The following is a 17,142-nucleotide window of genomic DNA, read 5'->3' on the forward strand; positions in this document are numbered from 1 at the left end:
AGAGAATTTAGGGAATAGGTCGGTAATGTAATAGGCGCGTAATACCGATTACAACGAACCAAACACCAGAATAGGTCGGTAATGTAATATGCGCGTAATCGGGGTGTAATGGAGTACCTATTACACTGAACCAAACACGCTGTTAGTGTCGTGTGGGGTAGGGTTATACATATATTTGATCTTAATACTTTTTTTGTTCCCAAGTTTTACTCACATTAGGGCTTGAACTTACAAGTTAGTCCCTAAACTTAATAATTATTTTCATATTAGGGCTTAAATCTCTTTTGGTCTTGAAAATCTTAAAAGTTTAGGTTTTAATGTGGGATCAACTGTAAGTTCAAACTCAAGTATGAGAATAATTATCAACTTTGAACAAAAAAAGTTGAAACGTCAATGTAAGAGATTTTATCAAGTTAAGACATCAAATAGTGATTTAACTCAATTAAAATTGACAGATATTAGATTTTACATCGAATTTAATATTATATTAATAATGGATAAAATAACATCTAATCTCTGAATTTAGTAACTTTTTGAAACATTTTTTATCCACTTCAATTTCTTAAATTCGACTCTCATCTGATTTAAAGCTCGAGGTTTGAAATAAGTGGGTTAGCAAAGAAAAAGGGAAAATTAAGGTTGTCATTAATGATGTTGAAATTCCGAACACAACGGTCGTGTAAGAAAATTCCTTCATGTCTCCGCATTTACATGGATTCTACTCTCAAGAAAACAGTTACTAATCTTCAGGAGAGACAATCAAATCTATGTTTTTTTTTCAAACACGTTAAGCTTTTGTAATAAACAAAAAAATAGAAACCATGGAAGAATCACAAAAAACTGAGAGAGAAGAACCCAAAGAAAAGCTTCAAATGGATAACAATGGAGGGAGTAGCAATGGTGTGAGGTTCAAATTCAATGCGTATGCACCCGAATTCGTGTCGAGATCGCGTACCCAAATGTTACCCGTTTCGACTTATTATTACCCTTTCTTTCACTACCTTAACGGTGGCGACGATGGTGGTGGTGGAGGAGGATTTGATTGGTTCTTTGTTGGTAAACAAGAACCGATTTCCACTAATTCTATCCCGAATCATAATCTTTCTAACCCTAATTTTTATTCCAAGATGGTGAGCTTCGCTTAAAGATCATCTTATGCTTATTTATTTATTTATTTTCACCTTAGATTTTCAAAGATAAAGTAACATTTACTCCTTGAATTTGGTAACTTTTTTCACCTTTGTTCTTCAAATTATTTTTGTCCACATTTATCTCATAATTTGGTAGATTTTTTCTTCTCAACTGGGTCCATAAATTTAGATTCCGTTAATGAATAATGACGTGACACTAAAATTGTCACGGCATTACTTGAATTTTTTTAAAATTTTTTAACTATTTTGTAGATTCTATATAATTTTTAGGTGACAATGCGACATAATCTCAAAGTATTACATTATCAAACTTTAATAGAATTCAAATTCAAGGACTAAATAAAAAATAAATTGTCAAGCTTCGAGATTAATGTGAACCAAAAAAGTACAATGACCAAGGTGAAAAAAACTTGTCAAGTCTAGGGACTATATGTTACTTTATCCCTTAAATTATTATTTACATAGCTATGCTATGTTACCTGAACTTGGGTCAAGTATGTATTGAACCGGATATGATTCATTTTTTCTCTAATTTTTCATACAATTTGAAGGATTCTTAAAGTATTGTATCATTATATTAATGTCCCGATATATGTCCAACACGAGTGTTAAACATAAGTATAACCTTTTCAAGATATAGTTATACCATGTTACTCGAAGTTGAACCAAAAATTATATATATTTGATTTTATTCAAGCTTTTCACGTATTTAAATGATTTTTAAAGGATCATATCCCACAATCGTATAGAAATATGCACAAAACACATATGGAATATATATAATTATTTTAAAATCGATATATAATTATTTTAAAATGAAAAGTCGGAATAACATAAAATTCCTACTCTGCTTTGGTCAAAAACAGGTGGAACACCAATTCAGTGACATGAGCCTTTTAGCAAACGAATCATTGTCAAGGCAAATAAGCAAAGATCCTGAAGGTTATGGTAAGAAGGGGAAACACAATTAGGGTTTTTATAACTCAATTAGGGTTCTAAAAAGTTCTTTTTTGGTATAATTGCAAATTTAGTTCTTAATATTTACATCATTTGTCAATTTGACCCTTATTCTCTTTTTTAACTAAATTTAACCTTAAACCTTTTAAAAAGAGTCGAATTTGACCATCAACATCAAAAACAGTCAAATTGCCTTTTTTAATAGAAATACTAATTAAAATGTTAAATTTTTAGACATGAGAACCCGCATATCAATCTACATGTACTTCATACTTCTTCTTCTTTTTAATTTTTTTGAATATTTTTATAACTTTTAAATGATTTATTAATTTGGTATACTGGTGTATAAGATAAATAGTTTCATGTTAACATAAAGTACGTAGGGATTACCATGCCAACATCATTAAAAAAATTAATGTTTTAGTCAGCATTTCTGTTAAGAAAACGATTTGACTCTTCTTGAATGGTTAGTGGCGCAATTGAGCTCAAAAAATAATAATAAGGGCAAAATTGATACAAAAATGCAAATGTTGAAGGCTAAATTATAATTATTCCTTTATTCAATTAAAGAAAAGTTCTGTTTTCTCGATACTCTAAATCTGCTCTTACAAAATTTAAGATTTAGTCCTTATACTTAAAATTTAAAATTCTATTATTTTTCTATTTAAAAATCTTAATCCAATCATTAACATCGTTAGTACATCAATTACAAGCCACATCATATGAGAATAACCTAATTAACATGCCGAATTGATAAATTTTGCTAGAAAATATTACCGATGTTAATCACTAGATTTTGATTTTTAAATTGAAAAAGTAAAAGAAATTTATATTTTAACATCTTTAAGTGTAGGGACTAAATCTTAAATTTTATTAAATACAAGGACTAACAAGATATTTTAACCAAAAAAATTCTCTATGCTTTTAGTTCCCATATCTTTCATTTCTTCAACAAAGAAAATCAACTCTCTCATCTCTAAAAAACTGTTGCTGGCCAAAGTACTTCGATCCTCTTCAAAGCTTGTAAGTTTTTTTTTTTTTTTAATCTCTGAACTTGCTAGCTTTTTTCCAATTTGGTGCCATCATGCCATCAAATTTTAATGGAATCAAAATTTTGGTGACCAAATTGAGAAAAATTGCCAAATTCCGAAATTACTATGGATCAAAAAAAGTTTAAGGATCAAGATGAGAAAAGCTGCAAAGTTCAAGGACTAAATGTTGCTATATCCCTTTGAATATCTTATTTTGGAATTTAAAGTAATAATTTTTATTTTTATTTTTTTGGTTGAAATGAAGGTTGTTAGTGATGATGGTAAGAAGGTTAAACGTAAACATCCTTTCACTAAGAAGGACAAAGAGGAAGTTCAGGTATGAGTGTTGGATAGAGATACATTTGTGATATAGGTATGCTCAATATCTTATTGAGGATTGTACTCAAACCTCTATACTAGATCAGTCAATTTGGTGGTTGGGATTAGTTTTGGATTAGCTCGATCTAAAACGAATTAACACGAATTGTAAAATTTTCACATCTTTTCGGTTCAAGTCAATCATGAGTTTTAGTCTTTTCAGGTTTGAATCACTTTTAAGTTCAAGTCATTTCAAGTTCATGCTATTTCAAGTTCTGATCATTCAAGTTTGAAGTTTAAGTTTTTCGAGTCAAGTCGTTATGGATTTTAACCATTTCAAGTTTGAGCTGTTTTGGGTTTACTTGTTTCGATAATTCAAGTTCAAATTTGAAGGTTTTCGGTCCAAGATCAATTTCAAGTTTAAACGACTATGGATTTGGGTTGTTAACTTTTTAAGTCAATTTGAATCGAATAAATTCAAGTTATAAAATTTTCGGGTCATTTCGGTTCAAGTCAACCGAGGATTTTGGTTCACTTTCGAGTTCAAGTCATTTCGATTTTTGGTTATTTTGAGCTCGGGTCACTCATATTTGTAGTTAGGTTTTTTAGGTCAATACAAGTTTATCCATTTCCAAGTTATTTCGAGATATTTGCTTGGGTAATTTGGATTCTATTGCAGAATCAATTTTAGATTCAAATAAATTTAAATCGAATTGTTAACTTTATATAATTAAATCGAATTACATTGAGTTCATATTAGAATTGATAGTTGAACTCCATACCAATATATAAAGGTGTATAGGAAAATAAAGATCCCGAGTTTTTTTTTTTTTGGATATTTTATGTATGATTCATTACAAATTACGACCTTATTTCTTTTTTTCTTGCAGTCTCGTACTGTTGTTGTGGAGAATTTGCCTGAAGGTCACTCTCATCCGAACCTAGACAAAATTTTTAATGTTGTCGGAAGGTCCTTCTTTAATAGCTTCTATTACATTCTTTTTATTGGTTAAACTATGTTTCAAGTCCCTGAACTTTTCATAAATTGAATTTAATCTCTCGACTTTTATTTCAAAAAATTTAGTCCTTCACTTTTCGAATTTTAAAATACAAGTCCAATCATTATCATCATTAAATTTCTTCTAATAAATTAAGTGGCAGAGTGTCGTTAGATCGATAGGGACTCCTCCCAAGTTTTTGGAAAATTTCATTATGCCTATTAAATATTTTTAATTATGTCCCCTCACAATTGTTAGAAATTCGAATTAAGTTTCCCAAAAGTTTTAAAAATTTTAATTAGACCCTTTAATTTTTTTGAAAATTCTCATTAATCCTCTCATGATTTTAAAAAATTTTAATTAACCCCCCCAAAAAAATTTGGAAATTCCTATTAAGCCCCTAAATCTTTTGAAAATTTTAATTATCCCCCTAGAATCTTTGAAAATTTTAAGTACCCTGAAAACTTAACAGCACCTTCCACCAGTGGACTACCAAGTGAGTTTTTTTTTTTGTTCTTTCAAAGTGCCCTACCAATGAACTTGACAAAATTTTAACAGTATTAATAATTTGATCTAAATTTTAAAATTTAAAAAATAAAGAGGCCAAATTCTTGAAAAAATCGAGTCTAAGAACAAAATTTCCAATCTACAAAAACTACAACAACTTAGAAACATACGCAATTGTATGTCCTAAAAGGTTGTTTTGCAACACCTTAATTGCTAATGATATTCAAATACAGTGTGAAGAACATTCAAATATGTCGTCCTCAAGAGTCCAATTCTCCTCGCTCTAAAACTGATTTTTCCACTTCTAACAAGGTACGATAATATTTAAGTAAAATCAAACATTTTTTTTAATGTAATCCTTCAAAGTTCAAATTATTACACAATATCCTTAGTAATTCTTTTTTTTTTCCATTTTCTTTAAGCTTTATACACTTATGGAGCTCGAATTGAGGGAGATTGCTAAAAAAGCGGTAATTTGATTTTTCATTTTTATTGAAGTGTTTGTTTTAGATACTTTGTGTCTAATATATATTTGGATGTGGATATAGTTTTTTTTTTTAAATGAATATGAAAATGAACATGTTTATCTCTTGACTTTGTTACGAGTTCGAACGGGTTCACAGAGCGAGAATGTCTTGGTAGGTAATCAAGCGCCAAGCACAATTTATTCCAACGAGACACTCTCATTCTGTGATTGCCTTCCCAAGGCACTCGAGAACACGGAAAGTTTATGTTGTGAACCCACTCAGGCTCTTAATAAAGTCGAAAGATAAAATCTTCACTTGGGACAATATTGACCCATTGAAGGGTCCATTGAGAGTTCGAAGACTTCTCCAAAAGGAGTCAACCTCCCTTCAACAATATACATATAGAATAAATACATTTATTCAACACTCGCATCCAAAATCCAAATCTAAATATTTTTTGCCTAGGTTGAGAAGTTAAATGATGAAAGGAATTGGAGAAAAGGGCTCCGAGCAAGATTGCTGCTTAGATTCTCGATATCTATATTATTCATAATATTATATTTTTCACATATTGGTCTTCCTTAATTAAATTTTTTTTTTAATTTTGAAATAAAAATGCAGCCAAAACCTATTCTAAAAACCCGAAAATCCGAATTTGATGCCATATTGAACGAAAAAGACTTCGAACATTCCTTTCAATCAAACAATGTTGAATCAACTGAAAATAAGGTAAGCATCAACATTATGTTTTTATCCACAACCAGTACTCTTTATTTTTCCTCAAGTAATCATATCCGGTTCTCGTCTTTAACACATTCGTGGATATGAGTATGAAGAAATAACCTTACAAATACATTGTATTGGTATCAAAGACATTCAAATCCAAGTAACATGGTTTCCAACTTTTTTCTTCCATAGACTGAGGACAATGGAGTGGGATCAAAAAAGGGAGACGGCAGAGGCCGCGGGAAGGGCCGAGGGCGTGTTCAAAACCCCAACAGACGAGGCCAGCTCCCAACATCACCTCAACCTATCAACCCAACGACGCAATGTGAAGCATCTATGAAACAGACTTTTAAGGGTCCGAGAATACCAGATGGAACCAAGGGTTTCACCGTGGGACGAGGCAAGCCGTTAACTTCATATTTTTAGAGTGAAGAATGACACTTAATGTTACTCTGACTCTTTATTTATTTATTTATTTATTTTTTGAGATATTCGTGTCTGATATCTATATCAATGTATATCCAAATAGGGGTATGATATTATAATAATCTGTATTTTCTTTTTTGGAAATGGCTTTATTAGCCATGGATAGAGTGGTCTACAATATGTTAATCAATAATTCAAGATGTATAATTTAGTATTTTTCTTAAAAACTATCTGATAACAATTTTATTGCCCTTGTTTTCCTCTTTCTACCACATATTTTAGTTCACAAGTTAAAAAAATCTTTGATTACCCGAACCAAGATGAATCTCTTTTTTTATTTAATTTATAATTTTTTTTTATGATGTAAAAATAAATATTTTTATATTCATAGTGAAAATAATTTAAAAATACTATGAAAATATTTTTCAAGCCTCCAAAATTAAAGGAAATTAACTTCATCAAGGAACACTAGAAACAGTTTTGATTCTCCAAAATGCAAAATTGAAACTTAATGAAGAATGAAAACCCCAAAAATAACCACACCCAAAAAAGAGAACAAGTCCCCTGATAGTTCTTAACTATGAGTTATAGTTATCAAGCCCCAAATCTCTTAGCGCATCGGTGGCAGCATCTTTGCAGCTTTCATGATTTTCCTTTGCCTTACGGATAAACTTGTCGATACCGTTATTCAGCAGAAGGGTTCTGCACACGAAAGCATCAGTTTTCAATAAATCGAGACTAGTATTACTAGTAACTTCTTTAATGGCATTATTAAGCGATTGAAAAAATTATGAACTTTGATACTCGAATTGTCTATATCCAACTTAAATGAAGTGCTGAAATAAAACTTGCCTGTTTTCCGGGTTCCTGACAACAAGATTCCGTATCATGAGACAGGAACTTCTTTGCATCGGCTGAGCAGCAGGGAACTTCTGCATGGCTTGAATAGCAAGATCACCTGCTCCAGCTTCAATGGCACGAGTTGCATTGTCGGGTGATCTCAAGCAGAGTACAGAAATGATGGCCATGACCTAAAGTCAAGTTCATTATGATGTCAATCCTATATTGTTATGCATGCATATGTTTTATCACGAAAATGCACATGACTTTCGCATCCATTATTACATCGAGTGTTTCTCAGAGCATCCGAACTGCTGTTTAAAAACAAGTAAGACTATCATGTTGTACAAATACTAATTGAGCAGAACAGTAATATGGTTGTGAAAACTGGATCATCAAGCATTTCACGGGTATAAGATTTATCAATCCCTTACCTCTTGCAGCACAGATGGATCATCAGAAAATCTAGCCGATAATTTGATCAGCTTGTCCAAACCTCCTTTTTCGACTATAGCACTCTTATTTGAGTCACTTCCTGCCAACTAGCCAAATAGGGGAAAAAAGAAGGCATTGATGATTCCGGTAAGACATGAAACTAAAATTCAGATAATGCAGCTTCATGAAAGTACAAGCTTCTGATTCATAATCCATATAGTTAAGATTTGCGATTTAAAATATACAAGCGCACGCAATTCTAGTATCACGTCACCTACAATAGAAAACCCTTTTTCGAATGGTACCATTGTACAGCTCTAAAAACAAAATATTTCATGCCATGAAAGCGGAGAAGATAAGTGAAAGATTATAATAAAGGAAACAACCTTCAACGGAGCATTTTATGTCTATACCTTGGATAACAATGAACAAGAAGTTCTAGCTACAGTTTTGTTGCGTTGTTCACCACTATCATCAACACACTTAAGAAGCACATCGATACCACCAGCATCGGCAATGGACTTACATATTTCATCCTGCACAAAATGAAACACATTATAGTAAATTCAAAGGCTAATGTTCATCATTCATACATAATTAGTATTTTAAGCCTATTATATTAACCTAAATCAAGTAGTCCCTTATATCTCAACTAATTCTAATAACTTACATTGACAGCAACGGCTTTTAATGCTATGCTAGCGGAAACAAGACTAGGTGAACTAGGCCCCCCATGAAGAGATTCCACAAGAGCTTTTGCAATTCCAATTTTTGCAAATCTTCGTGCATAACCATAAACCTGAAGCAACCAAATATCGCTCAATCGTTTTGAGGAACAATAACGGTACTACCTAAAAGATTTAGTACACGTATTTTACTTACTTCGGAAGCAACAACCCGATTATCATCGGAGGTTAATAGAACATGTATAGCATCATACAAACTTTGAATGCTTCCCTGAGTTTGTCCACTCAAAACTTGTAGAATCAGCTCATCAACTTGTAAGTCCATAAACGATTGTTTAACAACTTCATTACCGCTTGCAGCCGCAGCAACAACAGTGAAACCCGAATTCAAAATATCGAAATCTCGAATCCCATCACTAAGAATACCAACCACAATCTTCGGTCCTCCACTTGCCCTAAAACTCTCTGTACTTTGAACATCTAAAAGACAAGCAAAACAGAGCATAAACTAATTTAACTCCAACACATAAACTATTACCAAATCTTAAAACATATTGAATTGTTCTAAACCTGTAAGCAATGATGCCATTGCCTTAAAACAAGAAACTAGACAATGCCTTGATTCAGTTGGAATTTTACTACAGATCGAACAAACCAATTCGATACCGCCGTTTTTAGCAACAATTGCTGCATTCCCCGAATCTTCTTTATTAGAAATACATAATTCACTTAGGTCATTAAGCAACGCGGTGATTTGGACTAAATCTTGGCCGCCGAATTTATCCTTCGAATCGGCATTCAGTTGATTCAGCTTATCCAAGCATTGCATCGCCGGGTGGTCCTTGATGCCGCCTTCTCCAGGAACACACTTCACGATCCCTATTTCAAATCGGTCGTTCAAAAAACACTCAGTTAAAAATGGGAATCCACGACAAAATGGATTAAAAATGAAAGGGAGATTGCAGAGATACCAGAAAGATCAACGCCTTGAAGGGAGAGTGTTTGGATGGCGTCTTCTAGGGCTTCGGCGGGATCCATCCCGAGGTCATCTATGTTCTCTTTCACTAACTCGTCGAAGGCCTCTTGTGAGATTGTACGTACGTTCTTCGTCGGAGCCATCTTTGGTTTCTCTTAGCTACAGATTTTAGGGATACCCCGCTGATCGGAGGAGTGACGGACCGGCGGCGAAGAAGATCTGTTAAGACTCAGGAGTGTAATTTTTTACTTTCCGAGAGGTCAGGGATATTAAATTTTAATTTTTTTGGTGGGGAATTGTTTAACTCTTATCTGACGATTTGGCTCCTAAATTATTATGTTTTATTTTTTTAACTTTTTTTTTTTGGGTAAATCACTTTTTCTTGAATTTTATAATTTTTTTTATATTAAGGTTGTAATTTTCTTTTTAAGTTAAATCTATTTTTTTTCATTTAAATTAATCCTTAAGAGGCTTAAAATTTAATTTTAAACTTAATAATTATTCTCATTTTAAAGTTATTAAGGAGTACCTTAACAAAAAAAGTTAAGTCCCATATTTAAATTCAGAAATAATTTAAATATAAAAAAATTTTAAGTATTATATCAATTTCATCATCTATTAGTCTAATTATTAGTTTAGATGTTAAAAATCTATAAAGATCTACATAGACATGTGGACAACATAGGTTTAACGTATTAAAATTTAAAAAGAGTTTTTTTTTTAAACATGGAAAAATGTATATATCTGCAATTTGACTCGTATTTAAAAATATTTCGTACCATTTTTATGCTGCATCCTAGGTAACAACAAGGACGATTAAGAAACATTTATTTAAATAATACTAATATTTTGAGATTTTTACTAAAATATTTTAAAATCTGAAAGCCAACTTAAAATCTAAGACAATAAATCTAATAATGTAAATGAAATTTTAATGCTCACAAACTGGAAAATGAACCGAATTAAAAACACTATAATACTCAATTCAAACAGGTTGCGAACCTAATCTAGATTTTCATTTTAATTTATTCTAATATTACAAAATTACATATCCCCATCATTATTTAAAGAAAATTTAGGTGCATAAAAATTGATAAGCAAGGTTAAGCGAACTCAAGCTCGTGTAGTTGGGTTTGGTTAGGCTATGTCTTAAACTCGAGCCGTATATTGAGCCCTAAATTTTGGAGTCAAACTCGAGCTCGAATATATAAAAAGGTAAAACAAAACATTGAACAAATATAATGAAAGGCCTGTTTGCTATTGGCTCCCCAATACAATACTGCTGAATCATACACTCCAAATTCTACTGATAAAATATATACAACCTAATGTAAGCTCCCCTTTTCACACACACACAATTGATCCATTTTTACGGCTATTTTCCTTTGATAGACATAATAAAGTGTTAATAATAGAGAGGGGGGCAACAAAATCTACCATATCGAAGTTTCATTCTTGTAAAAGTTCCATGGCGGCTAAGCGCCTCACACGCTGCATAAGTCGTCGTCTGCGATAGATACCAACCAGACGTAGGATGAGTATGAGAATAATCGCTGAACAATCAAACACCCTTCCGATTCCTATCCCCCCTGCAAAACAGGAAAAAAAGAACACCAATTTGTACAATTGGCTAGCATATACGTACCGCAATGCATTAGCTCCAAGGTTTTCAGAACCAGATTAACAATGGTTGAGCTGGTCAGATCACTGATTCTCAGTCCGACCGGTTCGTCCAATTCGATTAAATAAATTATTTTAAAATTTTAAAAAGTAGGAAAAAAAAACTGGTTCAACCGATTAGACCAGCCAGTTTGACCCCTTATTCTGGACCGGTACCCCGGCCTATTCCCAATCCGATCAACTAGTCCAGTCCAGTTTTGAAAATAATAATTAGCTTTCCAACACCAAAATGATCTGAAAATATCGATCACATGGTTACTTATTACTACCATCATCAAATTGACCCTGTGAACAACATATATATACCTGTTGGAATAAAATCTAATGGTGTGGCTCTGTAGATGATACTTAGCAACATCTGCAAAATAGTGGTTAAGAGTTTTAGCAGAGAACAGTCGGGAACCGGAGTGTTTAAATGAAATGAGCAACTGATTCAACATACATATGTGTTGCAAGTTAGTCACCTAACTTTGATTTATTATCGTCTAAACCGTCATGACAACCTATTAGTTTGTTATACTTGAAGCTTATAAAACAGTCACCTTTTTGTCAGCCCTTCCTAAAATTTACTGATAGAAGCTTTGACTAACCTCTGGTTTATAAGATCCTTGAAAGTTCTACCGATTTCCTTTTGAATTGAAGATATAAAGTTAATGTATGACATGCACCGTAAGAAAATAGAAGATAGTGCACGCTCTCGACATTGAAGAAGTGCTAACTTTTCTAATTGAAAACGGTAAAACATAACATTAACTCAAAATAAAGACAAGGACAAGCACATGACCGCCACAAGACGTAAAATGCTTGTGCAGGCTAGTCTGCACATGTGCAAATCACATAAACGCATGTCTGTGTCTAGATGCCACTGCTGTATATATGCATATATATATATCTTCACAGCATATATATGCACTAAACTTAACTGCAAAAAGGCGAATCTCGGCAATATATGTATCATTTGTATCAGGATCCATCAATCCCTGGAAGATTCTCTTGATGAAGAATGGTAACTCACGCACTTTCTGCTAAGAAAAGAAGGAAGAAAATGTTCACGGCCTGCTCACAACAGAACAGAACATCAAGCATTACAGTTGTAAGACAAACGGAACAATAAACAAGAAGCGAGTATAAGGATTGTTAGCGTGAACAAAACAAAACAACATTATTCTGCAGTTCACCTCGAAAGCAATGTCAGAGCCATTAAATTATATGGTAAAACCATTAATTTTAAAGTTGTATGTGTCTGACAGAAATCAACTTAACATAAATGTTTACTAGAGTATACAAATGGCTATAATTAGCACGCATACCTGAATGAATCCACGTGCACCTCCAAGAAAGAGGAGGTTATACCTCCGTACACTTTTAAGCACCTCGGCAACTTCTTGGTTCTGTGGTTGTTGTTCCAACGATGCCTCTGGCATCAAATTAACAATCATGCAGGTACACATGGGACACCCGCATGGCTTTGACGCCGAGGAATAGTTCCAGAATTGCAAAATACAACTTCCTGCCAAAAACAGAAACGACCAGAAAAAAAGAAACCAACTTAAGGAAAGTTGATTAGAGGAAAAACACATAAGTCAGTTCCCCAATCCGGGGAGTATTCAATGACTATAATTTATCGAGACAATCATTTTACTGCAAAAAGCAAGTTAAGAGTTCCAACTTAACACAAGTTCTGGCAATCAAAGGCACTAGCTGCACAACTATAACAACAGTAAATAAATGAAGAGCTAATATATACCAAGGTACCTAAATACTTGGCAACTTATACTTGGTACCTAAAATTTTTTTAGACCTAACTGATGCCTAAACTTGAAAACCATAAGCCAACTTGGTACTTTTTTAGGTACCTGACTAACTCCATTAAAATGTGTTGACATGGCACTGACAACCAATAGCATGGTAACACATGGCAGCCTCACATTTTGACACACGAAAAAGATAAAAATTAATTAAAAATATTATAATTTTTATTTTTGCCACATATCAAAATGTGAGGCTGTCATGTGTCACCATGTTATTGATTGTCAATGTCACGTCAACGCCACGGCGTATTTTAACAATGTTAACCAAGTACCTAAAAAGTACCAAATTGGCTTATGATTTCCACGTTTAGTTGCCAAGATCACATACCTCTGTATATATTAACCCATAAATGAATTTCAGCTTCAGAAACAAAGGCAATGACAAACGGATAATGCAACCCCCCGCCCTCCCCACCCCCCAAAAAAAAAAAAAATTACCATCCATTACACCTATTGCGAAGGGAAAAAAAAGTTTAATAGCACTCAACAACCACCTTTGTACTAATACTGAAAGTTTTGCCATTTGGGGGATCCACAATTTCATGTGAGTTCCTAATATCTCTTCCTGATTACACGACTCGATAACAATCTCATTAGGTCATCAGCATCTAAAGGGCGAAACTATATTGAGAAGAAACGAATCCTCCTTTAAAAGTGTCAATGGTTTATAGTTTAAACCTCAAGATTCTTTAACAATTCCACTATAAAATAAAAGAGAGAATAAATTAATGACTAAAAAGAGACTTGTTTCCTAGTAACAAAGAAATTCTTTTCTTCAAGCAATATACCACCTTTACACAAGCTTCGGAAAAGAACAAAATAAAGCATATCATGTAAATGTATATAAACCATAAAAAATTGTATACACAAAGTACAATAAAAATCAAAACAAACTATTTGAAAAGGTTAAATTCTGCTATTAGCCCCTGTACTTTACAAAAGCCATGGATTTAATCCCTATACTTCAATTTGAGCATTTTTAGTCCTTGTACTTTTTCAAATTTTAAAATTTCAATCTTCACCAAAAAATAACTGTTAAATTCATTAAGTTAAATTTTGCTATTTCCAAAATTTGATGTAGCAAAGCGTATATGTAATGCCATGTGAACTTGTTATTTACAAGTATTACCGACTGAAAATTCAGTTAATAAATTAACTAATATCATTTGCGTCAAGACTAAAATTTCAAATTTTGAAAAGCTTATTCGAGAATATGGACTAAATCTATAATTGTAAGCATACTGAATGGATATAACTGCTACTGTTTGGGTTAGACTAAAATTTCAAAAGTAAAAGGACTAAAATTAACAAATTTGAAAAGTACTGAGACTAAAATTGATCAAATGAAAGTACAGCAACTAAATCCATAACTTTCACAAAGCATATTGGCTAATAGCAGAATTTAACCATTTGAAAAAAAATGGTTTCCTAACAATTTCTTGAATGAACCAACAAATTCATGTTAACCAGTGAGAAATTTTAACTAATTTGTGCTAATTCAAAATACTAATTCGCGCTGGAAACTAAAACTCCAAGTACAGTTTCAGAGAAAAAGCCTTATTTCTTTTTCCTTTTCTTTCTTTCTTGAATTTTTTTTTCTAACCAACCAAACAAAACGACGCTCAAGACAGTAGTGGCTAAATAAATTTGTTAAAAAAAAAACAAAGTAATTTGAAAAAGGGAAGTACCGCAATACCAATGGCCGCAATTAGATCGACAAGGAACAGTGAAGGGACCAAAGCAAATTGGGCAACAATCATCATCGGGAGGGGTTTCACTCAATCTCTTATTGCCTCCTAATTCCTCCTCCATTTTTCTACCTGTATCATCAGTTTCCATTTTCCCTCCCTTACTCTGCCACTTTTTTTTCCTTAAGAATCTATTATTGAATAATGTTTTTTTCCATCACTTGCTCGGGAAAAATGGTTAAAAAATGTGAAATATCAAATGCCCCGCCCTTCATATATATATTCACGAGTTTTCGCGTAGTTTTCTAGGCAAGGACATAAAAGTAAATCTACTTTTTAAGCAAAAAATTAAACAAATTTTTTTAAATAAAGTAAATAGTAGATTCGGATATTAAAATTAGTATTCGTAACCCACAAGAGAAACATGGGATTTAGATATTTAGTATCCAAATTTAAATCCGTTATTTGTATACGTAAAACAGATTAGGATAATAAATATTTGTATTTACTTCAAATATGTTACAAATAGTAATTAAAATATTCGAAAAAATTATTTAAATTTGTAATATTCAAACCAGGGTGAATCTATGAATTATAAATTTTTGTGATCTCAAAATATAATTTTATTATTTATTAATTTCTAGTTTTATTTTTTAAAAAAAAGGTTATATATTAATTTATAATTTTATTATTTATGGGGGACTAAAAAGGTTAATTTTTTATTTTTTGGACCAAGCCCTTGTCTGCCTTTAAATATAGAATATGATCCTTGAAAATTCCTTCAAATACACAAAAAACTTAAAAATAAATATATTAAAAAATTATAACTATTCGTTTTAAGTAAATAAAAAAAACTTTGTAACCGTTAAATATATATTAATATAGATTATATTTTAAAATTCAATAACCGATTACTGACCATCATAGTTAAATTTTGACTTTTTTTTAACAATAATTTTATTATATGTTATTATCATATATACTCTTTTTGACACAATGCATATAACTGCTCATAATCTCTCCTCAACCTATAAATAGGAAAATAATACGTTTCAGCGCACTCGAACCCATATTTTCTTATACTGACAACAATATCAAAACCAATTGAGTTATAATTAATCGGCATTTATACTTGTTTTCATATACCTATATCTAATATTTATATATTAATTTGAAAAACATAAGGAATGCAATAAATATGCTGCTCTTTCTGGTTGCCCTCTTAATTAGTTGCCTAATGCCTTGAGATTGAACATTTGAATAATGGTTTTAAGATTTGCTGCTGCTCATCAACCACTATAAAAATAGGATGGGGTCTATTGAAGGAAGCTTTTATGCTAATCACATTATTTTTTAAATTATAGGTGAATATAATGGTAAAATTACACTTTAATCTTTTAAAAATTTATAATTTAAAATTATCCCTCTAAAATGATTTCATGGCTCCGCCTTTAGTTATAATGTTTAATCTTTGTTGAATTTGTTCATATAGTTGTAACTTTAAAAGAAAAAAAAAACATTACCTGTATTCTACATGTTATACTCGAACGATTCTGCTTCAATTTGCATGTGCTTTTATATGATTACGAATTTTAATATTAAATTTTGGAGATTAATTAAAAAAAGTAAAAATAAAGGGTTAAATCAAATTCTTAGAACTTTCATTAGGCTTAGTTAGGATTATTAACAAATTTGAAGAGTTTAATTAAAACTTTCAAAAACATGGAGGGTCTTAATAAGAATTTTCAAAATTTAAAGATAATTTTTCAAATTTTTTTGATGGCCAAGGTCCCTGGCTCTTATAAGGATCCACCACGGGTTCATACATTTTGGTGCTCTTATCATGGTGTATTTTTCACTGTTAAATTTAGAAGCCATCTTGACTCTAATATTATTTTCGATAGAGACTTTTTCTTCTAACTCTATTGAAAATTTGAATGCGTGAAGAAGCAATAGTTTCAACAATTAGAAGCACTTCATTGGGTGCCTATCGATAAACCATTAAAAAGAACTAACATAATGATTTACTTCGCACTCTAACTTTATAAAAAAATTATTTTAATTTTTTATTTATTTTATTTATTTGTCTATTTTAACTCTTAAACTTATATTATTTATCAAATTACTCCAAAATAGATAAAAAAAATTGATGTTTATTAACTTTGCCATGTGACATTCACATATATGTCGTAGTAATTAATTATTTTTTAAAATTAAAAAATAAATCTTTTATATTTTAAAAATTTTTAATAGTGAGATTTTTTTAATTAAAAAAAATAATTATTGATGTAGCACCTACGTGGATATCATATTTACAAAGTTAGCAAAGGTTAACTTTCCATCTATTTTCTGGTAAATTGACATACAGTTTAAATTCAATGGTTAAAAGAGACGAAAAATTAAATAAAGGGTTAAAGTCTTTTTGTAAGGTTGGAGAACAAAATA

General features: G+C 31.5%; 3 protein-coding genes across 7 annotated transcripts; 1 reads left to right on the top strand and 2 right to left on the bottom strand.

The window, feature by feature from the left end:
* Nucleotides 1-791: 791 nt before the first annotated feature.
* LOC107943305 (la-related protein 6C) lies at nt 792-6,808 on the top strand. The gene is made up of 9 exons (XM_041116975.1): nt 792-1,130; nt 2,018-2,099; nt 3,037-3,131; nt 3,405-3,476; nt 4,348-4,427; nt 5,196-5,274; nt 5,385-5,432; nt 6,051-6,158; nt 6,348-6,808. The coding sequence occupies exons 1-9, from the start codon at nt 822-824 to the stop codon at nt 6,579-6,581; spliced, it is 1,107 nt and encodes a 368-aa protein (XP_040972909.1). The 5' UTR covers nt 792-821; the 3' UTR covers nt 6,582-6,808.
* A 257-nt stretch (nt 6,809-7,065) lies between these two features.
* On the bottom strand, nt 7,066-11,094 carry LOC107943308 (armadillo repeat-containing protein 6). Of its 2 annotated transcripts, XM_041116972.1 has the most exons (9): nt 10,956-11,094; nt 9,514-9,737; nt 9,113-9,421; nt 8,739-9,022; nt 8,527-8,655; nt 8,270-8,392; nt 7,856-7,963; nt 7,434-7,612; nt 7,066-7,283 (listed from the first exon to the last, which is right to left on the bottom strand). In XM_041116972.1, the coding sequence occupies exons 2-9, from the start codon at nt 9,659-9,661 to the stop codon at nt 7,160-7,162; spliced, it is 1,404 nt and encodes a 467-aa protein (XP_040972906.1). In that variant the 5' UTR covers nt 9,662-9,737; nt 10,956-11,094; the 3' UTR covers nt 7,066-7,159. The 2 variants fall into 2 exon arrangements, with proteins under 2 accessions (XP_040972906.1, XP_016732547.1); XM_016877058.2 differs by lacking the exon at nt 10,956-11,094 and having other exon boundaries at nt 9,514-9,853.
* On the bottom strand, nt 10,725-14,946 carry LOC107943304 (E3 ubiquitin-protein ligase RNF170). Of its 4 annotated transcripts, none has more exons than XM_016877054.2 (5): nt 14,698-14,946; nt 12,509-12,708; nt 12,122-12,220; nt 11,505-11,556; nt 10,725-11,107 (listed from the first exon to the last, which is right to left on the bottom strand). In XM_016877054.2, the coding sequence occupies exons 1-5, from the start codon at nt 14,846-14,848 to the stop codon at nt 10,968-10,970; spliced, it is 642 nt and encodes a 213-aa protein (XP_016732543.2). In that variant the 5' UTR covers nt 14,849-14,946; the 3' UTR covers nt 10,725-10,967. The 4 variants fall into 4 exon arrangements, with proteins under 4 accessions (XP_016732543.2, XP_040972915.1, XP_040972912.1 ...); XM_041116981.1 differs by having other exon boundaries at nt 10,725-11,148; nt 12,122-12,223; XM_041116978.1 differs by having other exon boundaries at nt 12,122-12,223; nt 14,698-14,945.
* Nucleotides 14,947-17,142: the final 2,196 nt, after the last annotated feature.

The sequence above is a fragment of the Gossypium hirsutum genome, chromosome A01 (assembly GCF_007990345.1).
Source record: "Gossypium hirsutum isolate 1008001.06 chromosome A01, Gossypium_hirsutum_v2.1, whole genome shotgun sequence".
Classification (NCBI taxonomy): domain Eukaryota; kingdom Viridiplantae; phylum Streptophyta; class Magnoliopsida; order Malvales; family Malvaceae; genus Gossypium; species Gossypium hirsutum.